The 9,671-nt window shown below is 34.7% G+C and overlaps 1 protein-coding gene across 1 annotated transcript; it reads right to left on the bottom strand.

Moving 5' to 3' along the window:
- Positions 1 to 444: 444 nt before the first annotated feature.
- LOC142597953 (uncharacterized) lies at positions 445 to 1,849 on the bottom strand. Its single transcript, XM_075734953.1, has 4 exons — positions 1,431 to 1,849; positions 1,283 to 1,377; positions 666 to 1,098; positions 445 to 457 (listed from the first exon to the last, which is right to left on the bottom strand). Exons 1-4 carry the CDS (start codon positions 1,847 to 1,849, stop codon positions 445 to 447), a joined length of 960 nt encoding a protein of 319 aa, XP_075591068.1.
- Between the last annotated feature and the right edge of the window lie 7,822 nt (positions 1,850 to 9,671).

Raw genomic sequence — 9,671 nt, 5'->3', positions numbered from 1 at the left:
AGCAGTCGAAATATGTTCGCCCGTTGTTATTGATGACAGAAGTGAAAATAATGAATTCGGGCTGTTCCCCACTCAGAATCGAGTTGTAATGTAGATTTGCCTTAATCTGGTGCATGACAGATCTGTAAGCTGAATTAAGATCGTATCTACGGGCGAGTCTTGAGAAAAAAGATAGACACAAGACGGAAATCAATTTTTCCTTTGACAAATCATTTGACAATTCGAGATTCAAGCTTTCGCAAACTAGTACAAGTTGTTTGTAAATCAATACTGCGTTTGAAAGGTTTTCGTAATTCGCATTATTCGAGGAACACCAGGATGCTTTGTTTTCCGCGTTGACGAAATGTTCAAAAAAATTAAGAAGACTCAAATGATCGCTGTCCAATATATTGATGAATTTGTTTTCGTCAAACCCATTTAGATTGTCTTTTTTTTTGAAATATCTCACGTTTTGTACCTGAATCATGGACACAATTTTCAAGATAGGATTCAAACAACCTTTCTCAGCAGCTTTTAAACACAAGAGAGCCATGTCAACTGGAAGTGGAAATTCCAACACAAGTTCACCAAGGACTGTAAGCAAACCATCATCGTCTAAACACTTATACTTCCACAAATTGTTTAAGCTAGTGAGAAAAAATTCTTCGTGTGGCTTATTTACAAACTCCATTTCAAACACGCTTACTACGCCAAGTTTTTTGAGGATTAGAACGATTTCGTCAGTTTCTACGCGGCAAATTTCAGGCATGGGAAACTCTTCCATATTGTGTTCGTAAAACTCTTGTGAATATAACCGATAGCAAACACCGTCTTTGACTCGTCCAGCTCGACCTTTTCGTTGGTTGGCACTTGACTTCGCAATTTGGACCGTGATCAGCGACGTTCCCTGAATCATAGGACAATACACGTTTTTTCGCTCGACCCCCGAGTCCACAACGAATACGATATTGGGAATAGTTACCGATGTTTCGGCGATATTTGTTGATAGCACTACTTTTCGACTATTTGGAGGTGTTTCTACAAATACGAGTTCTTGTTCACTTTTGGATAAATTCGAATATAACGGCAAAATTATTAATTCTTTAACGTCTGATCGGTCTTTTCCAATGACTTTTATTTTATCGTTATACATTTTTTTAAGTAGTGCGCACGCAACTAATATTTCTTCCTTTCCAGGAAGAAAAAAAAGTACATCCCCACTATCGTCAGATAAACAAATATCAACGATGATATTCAGTCCATTACTAATGTATTCTTCAGAAACAGTGTTAAGGTAGTTTACTTTCACATTGTAAATTCTTCCGGGAATGTTTATTACGACAGCATAATCGAAAAATTTTGAGAACAGCTGCGCCTCCATGGTGGCAGACATAATTACTAATTTTAGATTTGACTTTTTAAAAAAGTTCAACTTGTAAATGGCAACTAACAAGTCGATAGTAACGCTTCTTTCGTGTATTTCATCAATTATGATAACAGAGTAATTCGACAACTGCGTATCCAGTATTATTTCTCTCAGTAACAACCCGTCTGTCATGTATTTAATCCGGGTAAACTTTGTGGACTTGTTATCGAATCTAACAGCGTAGTCTACCAAATTCTGTTCATTCTTTTCGGCCAAAATACTTTTAACATATGAGGCTAGAGATATTGCTGCGATTCGTCGTGGCTGAGTAACTGCTATTTTTGCATCTTCATTCTTGACCTCTTTTAATTTTTTATACAACAAATAAGGTAATTGGGTACTTTTTCCAGATCCAGTTTCTCCCACAACGATAGTAACTTGGTTCCTTAACACAGTTTCGACGACTGAGTTGAAATGAGCCACTACCGGTAAACTGGATTCCATTTTTTTTTGAACTGCCTCAATCCCTCTTTTAGCAAAATCGTTCCTGTAGTCCATATTATCGATCTCCCACGTAGCTTTATTTTTAATCCATTTTTTAGCGATTAAGTCTTGTTGTTTGCATAGATTTTGGTGAAACTTGTCTGCTATAGATATGCCCAATACATCTAGATGGTTTTTAGCATAGTTGATGCGCTGGCCAAAAAATTCTGAATTACGTACGTAGCGATTAATCGGTTCAATAACAATATTCTTTTCATTTGCGAAATTTAAATCGAAATTTTCAAGTTTTACGAAACCAAAATTGTTTTTTTGTAACGTATGAGACGCGTTTTTAATGGCCAAATATTTAGAAGGATTCCTAGATAACTTTTTATAAAATTTTCTTAAAGTCTCTGTTTTGATTTGAATTAAATTAGCGAGGATATAAACAATCTTTACTTGATCTTCACTAAACATTAACTCCTTTAGAGCTTTAGCCAACTCGGTAGAATTTTTTTTATTACGAGCTACATCAAGCAAAAAAACTGTTATTTTCTGAATATCAGACCACTTATGGATCTTTAAAGTGATGAAAATATAAAATGCGACAAATGAGAAAGCATGAATTTCGAAAATACTATTTAATGCCGCATTTATTTGGCTTCTTTCCATTCTTTATAAAAGTAAAAAAGAAGACTTTATTTTTATCTTATAAATATATAATATAAAATATAAAAATGGCAAAAAAAGACAGAGTGTTATTGCGATAGTTAAATTTAATTGGTTGTGTTTAGTCTCACTAAAAGAGTTAACAATTAAAATTACATCAGTCAAAAAATATATAAACATTAATTTGGAGCTCACTGACCTTGTTCTTATAATAAAATTTAAATGTTGTATTGATAATCTAAAAGAGAGCTTGTTAAAGGACTCGACGTTAATTGAACTAAATTGGGGTTCACTTGCTTAACATGGCTAACCACGTTGTTAAGATAGTTCGAGACTTTATAACTAGTCATTTTAGAATTTGAAAAAGATGCTAGGGCTGAATTGTGCTTGTTGTCAGTTAGTTTTTCTAACTCTTGAGCAACAAAGTTGTTTTGTGAAAATATTTCTGAATTAAAAAAAGCGGGTTGAATTACTCTATCGACTCTCTTTGAACATGTTACCGGAATTTGTGGTTTTGGGATTTCACTTCTAAATAAGTTTTGCGAATGGTTTGCATCTTCTGCAATAGTTCTGTTTCCATTGTCGGAACGATGGTCTGACGCTGTATATTCATCTTGTTTTATTTTTGCAAGTTTGGGTTCGGCAGCAATGTTGAGTCGGTTCATCCAGTAGTCAAGATTTGATTCAGTCGCGTTGATTTTTTTCAAGCTTCTGGTTCTTTCTTGGCCGTTGAAAATCAAAGTATTGCTAAACATAATATCTGTTTGAGATTGAAACGAACTTTCATTTAGGTGACTGTAAATGCTAACAGGCAGATCTTTATCAAAGTCGTTTGAAATAAAAATTTCTTTTTTGGCCAATGGGGTTTGAATACCAGACTTAGTATCAACCAGTATGCTATCATGTTTGTCGTCAAGAAAAGAATTATAAATGCCATTATCCGGTTCTTGGTTTTTATTATTTAGTTCGTTTTCCGACTCGTTGTTCGACTCAAAAAGCTCGTAGTTCAGGTCGATGTTGTACTGTTCGTTTGGTAGAGAAGTGAACTTTTCAAGGATGTTACGGTTGGTGTCCTGCAACTGTTGGTTGTAGTTGTATATATTAAAGTTAGATTCTTTGCACAGTTGAGGCCTATTGTTCTTTTCGGAAGAGTTATGCTTGAAGTGGAATTCATCCACGTTCTTATCGATTATAGACAAATAAGGAAAATAATTCATGCAATCTTTTTCGGCTTTTCCATAGTTTGCCAAGAGATTTTTGGTCAATAATGCAAAGAGACTAGTTTCATTTGCTTCGAGTTGTTGAGTTATTTGCTCGAGATCCATCCAGATGAGCTGAGCGTCCGCAATCTTTTCTCGGAGATGTAAATATTGCGATACGGTGTCATTAATTTTTTTTTTATTTGTTAGCTCGAGCAAAGTAGCTCGGTGAACAAGACAAACTTGATTTTTTCTTTTTTGTATGATATTAGTTTTAAAAAAAGTTTCTCTCCGTTTACTGTGGATAACTTTTGTTTTTTTAAAGTTTGCGAATTCTGGTTTTATATTCATATCTGAAAAACATTTGTTTTTATCCTGGGAGAAGCTAAAACTGCTAAAAATTTTATCGACGGGAATATTTAAATTGGTCAATGGTAGGTCAGGAAGCTTGGCGTCAGGAGTTTCGCATTTAGATTGAGACTCTCTGCCTGTTTTCATTTCTGTAGTCTCGCAGACAGAACTACTCAACATGGTCTGACTTGGTAAAAATTGGTATTCATTACTACGAACCAGGTTTTCTGTCTGGGTTTCGCTCGACATTTTTTCCTCAAAGCTTTTCAGCAAAGCTTCGGGGATAGATCGTATGGAAAATAATCCGAAGTCATTTTTAGCCAAAGGCTCAAACTTGTTATCAACGGTCATATCTTGTTTTGCGTAGATCGACTTGAAATTTTTTTGAATTAGAAAGATAAGTAAGAGTAGTTAGAATTACGTTTAAAAAGTCTAAAAAGCTTAACACATGGACACTTTGCGCTGAGCTATCGTGAACTTTATTTTATAAGTTCACGGGATTATTGATTGTGATGCACCATAAATCTAAAATCACAAAATAAAAAATAATTATAACGATTGAACAAGACTTAATAAAGTCCTTTGGAGATATGTTCGGAAAATTCTTAATTAAATAATAACAGTTTTTGATAATTGCCGTGATAAAACTTCTTGGTTTTTTTATATTAATTGACATAATATGGACTATAAAAGATTGACAAATGAAAAGCCTGAAACACAAATTGGCGTAAAGTATAACAATGTCATACACAAAGTAAATGCCTATCTAGAAGAACTAAAGTGTCGTCAAAAAAAGTTTGATTGTTGGGCGGATCACGAACATCTGGGCGACGTACAAAATTTCGACGAGCAGTACACAAATAACGTTAATCAAATAGTAGATGTGCTCGATAAAACGACTCATACTATGAAAAAACTCTCTATGAAAATGTTGAGTGAAGACGATATGACACCTTCGATCAGAGCTGAGATAAGTAAAATCAAAAAACAAATCACAATCATCAATTCGGAAATTTTGGCTTCATCGAAGAAAGCCTTGCAGAAAGTGCCCGAAAACGTCAAATTACTAGTTTCTGATGAAGCTAAAAAAACGTTAGAAAAAAAATTGAAATTGTTCTCTATTATGGATACACTGTTTGCCCTAAATAAAAATCTCGCTCTTCAAAAAGAGCGGATCTACGACGTGAATCAAACTTTAGATATGGGAGTCAGAAAGTTGGACGCTGGAATAAATGAAGTCAGAAAAAAAAAAGAGAGTATTAAAAACGGTTTGAAGTACAAACTGAGAACGTACTTGTTTATGGTAAACTGCGTTTTAACTTGTTTTTTAATTATAAAATTCGTTTGGAAAACAAAATGATCTGTGATAAAAAGAAGAAATAAAGAATACTTTAAAATTCGAGCTTGTTTGAATCGTCCATGGCGTTTTGATACTCAGTAAATATTTTTACCGCTTCAGACAAGCGTTGAATTTCTTTGTGTTTTTCTTGTAGCTCTCGTTTGAGTTTTTGAATTTCCAAAGTCAAATCGACGTCAGCAGGCGAAACCGCACTCATATTACCTTGAACGTGTTTTATAACGTTATTGTATTCTTTAATGGTATCAAGAAACTCTTGGTTTAGCGAATCGTAAGCGTCTTTCATGGATTCGTTGGTCTGTGAAAGCTGCTCCATACAGTACGCGTAATCATAGTTTGAGCGAAGCAAGTTTTGTACGAGAAACATAGGTCGTATTATTTTTTCCATGTCTTCATTTTCTACTGTTGTGATTTTAGTGTTAGAGGACGCCAATTGCTTGTAAACGACGTTGGCAGTGTTGATAATGACGTGTTTCGTGTAAAAGTCAGTAACTGAATTGATCATGAAAAGCATTACAATGAGCTGAGCTTGGCTTTCTGAGCTCGCACGAATGGTCTTCGTTTCGTCTTTAGACAGTTGAACTTTGAAAGTGGTGTGACTGGTGGGTGTAAAGAAAAGTTCAAACTTGGCCGTTTCAAAAGTTAAAATCAACTGGTCGTTCTTATCGTACAGTGTGCACATCTTGTCTTTAAGTTTGAGACGTACTTCTTCGTTGGCCACAGACTGTTTGCTTACGTCGCGGAACACAAACTCTGTTTCAGAACTGTTCATGTAGTCTCGAATCGGCGAAGCCAGTCTGTAGTCTATGGAAACTTCTCCAAAATTGATTGTTTTGTGTCCTACTTCTTTATTATTGTTTTTTCCGACGATCGTAACGTAAAGAACAAATCCAATGTCATGAACACTGCAATCGTAAACTTTGTTATGTTTCTTTGTGGGAATAGCAGCTTCTTGGTATTTTTTCACCCAGTGAATTTCATACTCGTTGGCTTGATCTCCTTCAATAAAAAGTTCAACTTGAGAAAAATTGGTCAGAAGTGTGAACGCTCGTTTAGACATCCGGTCTGTTATGCTGCTTGTAACAATGAACTCAGCTTGCCCAAAAGTGAGTGTGCGAGCACATGTTATCGTTTCAGGAGGCTTTAAGTATTTGTGGGCTGAAGTTTGAATTGGAACGAGTGCTCTGGAAAAATTCTTCGAAATTTTAGATAAGGTTTGGAATAGCGTTTTCGGGAGAGCGGTGATTGCTTCTAAATCTTGAATCGCCTCGGTCATAATCTTAATATATGTAAGTGTAAAAATGCTAAAATTAGCTTTTTCGACGCATTAAAACAATTTAAATTATTCAGTTAAATTCTTAAAAGTAGCAAAAATTAAAGATAACCAGTTTTTGGCTCCACGCAACCCACAATAAAAAAATTCACCAGATAATTTTGAATATAAAAAATTTGTAATATTTATAAGATGTATTAAATGTCAATTACAGATATTCGAAATTTCCGTTACTATGTGTCTTTTATAAGATATATTATAAATGACACTGTTTCCAGTTGTTCAGTCCAAGTTGACGACTTAATACAGAAACTCGAAGCAGTCGAAAACATATTGGTTCCAAAAAACTTTGAAAAAAACTCGAATACAAGCAATTTTCGCCAGATTACTATCTATCTGGCTGAGAACCATGCTGAAGTGCACAAAGAACTGGCAAACGATGGAAATAGCTCGAAAATTTATTTGATAGTACTTGGTTTTACGTTGGAGTTTATCGTGAAGATAGTCAGCTCCTGTCTGTTGCTATCGGAGCAAGACAGCTTTGAACTCGTTGCCGAAACACTGACTTTCGATTTTCAGAACGTTTTTAAAATAAAACAGTGTTCTAAGATAATTTCCAACGTGTTGGTGTCGAGTGACGATAACTTCACACAATCCAACGGGGTGGCTGAAATTAAAAAAGTAGTGGACAAACAACAGAAAGTGTTACTTGACATTGCTCTAACCAGTATATCTTTGTTTTATTATAAGATTCACTGCTACATAGCTGCAGTATTTGACCTGTTTTTGTTGTTTGAAGACGTGATTAGAACTAAGCTTGGTAAGCCGAAAAATGACTCTGGTTTTTCTAGGCTGCCAAACAGTGCTTCAAGCGCATATATAAATAGAGACAACATGAAATTCAATAACTTTGCGACTTTTAATTATATGCAGCCGCCTCTTGCTCCAGGTACCGAGCAGAAAAGTAGCTATCTGGCTAAATTTATAAAATTCGCTAATTTCATTTCAAATGAAAAGACTACTAATTACGCTTTGGTTTACGAGAAGAATTTGACATATAGAGATGTTGAACTGACGCCCGAACCGGTCTTGTATGAAGGTTCCGGTTTTCAAATGATCTCGAACGAAGAATTGGCTAGCAATGTGGTCAAGAGTACTCCGTTCTTCGATAATAAAATCGAAAAATATTTAATTTCTCTTTTAGACAAGTTGGAGCACAAAGAACATTTGATATCAAAACTGGTGTCGAGCCTTAGTCACTTTTTTGACATACTTAAAGATGCCAAAGATGCTAGTATTATTTTCTCGCAAGCTCAACATAGTTACTACCTGGCGTTATCGAGTATTTCAGTTCATCACGTGTCCGTGACAGGGACTGCTTTGAAAAAAAAAATCCACAATTTCGAAACTCAATTAAACGAAAATTTGAAAGACACCATTCATTTCAGTCTAGAACTCCTTTGCAAAATCGTATTGACAACCAAAACCGTTCATCTTACAAACAAACTCGCGCTGCTTTCATTGTTATCGACTTACAACTCTAATGTGTTTTCCACAAACATCAAGCAATCTCTGAGTGAACACTACACGAAAATGTCTTTTGAAAACTGTGAAAACAAATTCTACTATTATTTTGAAATGATTTTCTATGCATCTTTTTCTAGAAACATTCCGAAACTAATTTCTTCAAGGTTTGACGAGAAAAACTTAGAGTCTACTAAACTTAAGAACTTTGAAATAGTATTTTACAGTGATTTTGATATCGACCATATGTTTGAAAATATTCTTATTGAAAAGAGTAACGATTACGGCTTGCTAAGTTTTTTTGCAAAGGACAAATCTGCCATCAAACCATTTGCATGTCTTCTTTTCCCTGAATTAAGAACTCAAAAGATGACGAATAAGTTGATGAAAGCCTTGGTGGACAGACTTTTAATGTATTTGTGCGTTGTAAAGACTGGCCTCTGTTTGCCTGACAGTAGCTTTTGCCGCGTAATCTATAGTGCTGCTTATGATCTTTATACAAAACACCCAGAGTTGCGTCGATTGGACAATGCAGATTATCTCTTTTCTGCGATGCTTGCTCACATGCCTAACTATAGTCAAAACGTTTGGAATTTAGCTGCAAATGTCAAATTATTCGAACTTCTAAACGATAAAGCTTTTAACGAAACTTTCTTACCTTACTTAAACGAGAACGAAGAGAAAACGTCGCATTTCAAAACTTCAAGTCACGTTGAGCAAGCAGAATCACAAACTATCAATATTTCCAACCATAAAACCAGACCAACAATGGGCTTGTTATACTTGTTAATGCAATTCGCGAATGCTTCAGACGATTTAAACAACGCGGTAAAACGTTACATTGTCAGTACAAAACCGCTGTGTAACTTCATCAACGACGCGATTGGTTATTTCATAGAAGAAATAAGCAAAATTTCCACAGTCTCACTGTTTAAAAAAGAGGCTATGCTGCACTTTTACATATTTTGTTGTCAGTACTTTACATTCGTCAGCCAAATAATCACTGAAGACATATTCAATTTATGCCAACAGTTTTTATCCATTGATTTTCAATATTATTTGACAGAATACGCTAACAATTTAGATATTAACTCAGTTCAATTGATATTTTTCTGTATTTACCTTTCTTTCAACGTAATTACGAAATTTTTAAACGAAGCTTCTACTCCAGAGCAAACAAACAATTTAATTCTAGACTATTCTTCAGTCATTTCCGGATTGCTAAGTGAGTTAAATGGCATAGCAAATACGTTATACAATAAAAGACAAAGCCTTGATGGGTCATTCATTAAAAGCAAAAGCTTGGACATAAAGAATCAGTCTATAAAACCTAATCCAATCCAGCAAAATCAACCAGTCAACCATTTTTCAGCTGATTCATTATTACCTAGAAGTTATTTTAATCTAACAAATTATGCCAGTAATTCTTTTTTAAAGGTTAACAATAACCACATTGAGCTTTTCGATGAA

This window comes from Dermatophagoides farinae, unplaced genomic scaffold (genome assembly GCF_024713945.1).
Source record: "Dermatophagoides farinae isolate YC_2012a unplaced genomic scaffold, ASM2471394v1 contig2, whole genome shotgun sequence".
Taxonomy (NCBI): domain Eukaryota; kingdom Metazoa; phylum Arthropoda; class Arachnida; order Sarcoptiformes; family Pyroglyphidae; genus Dermatophagoides; species Dermatophagoides farinae.
This window is presented reverse-complemented; position numbering and strand designations above follow the sequence as displayed.

What these genes read in the sequence shown, in the direction of transcription:
- LOC142597953 (XM_075734953.1), bottom strand. Translation starts at nt 1,849, where the DNA reads ATGGAATCCAGTTTACCGGTAGTGGCTCATTTCAACTCAGTCGTCGAA. An exon ending in AGAAGCGTTACTATCGACTT is followed by an intron (nt 1,378 to 1,430) that starts GTTAGTTGCCAT and finishes ATCTAAAATTAG; the next exon opens with TAATTATGTCTGCCACCATG. An exon ending in GAAGAATTTACAATGTGAAA is followed by an intron (nt 1,099 to 1,282) that starts GTAAACTACCTT and finishes TCATTGGAAAAG; the next exon opens with ACCGATCAGACGTTAAAGAA.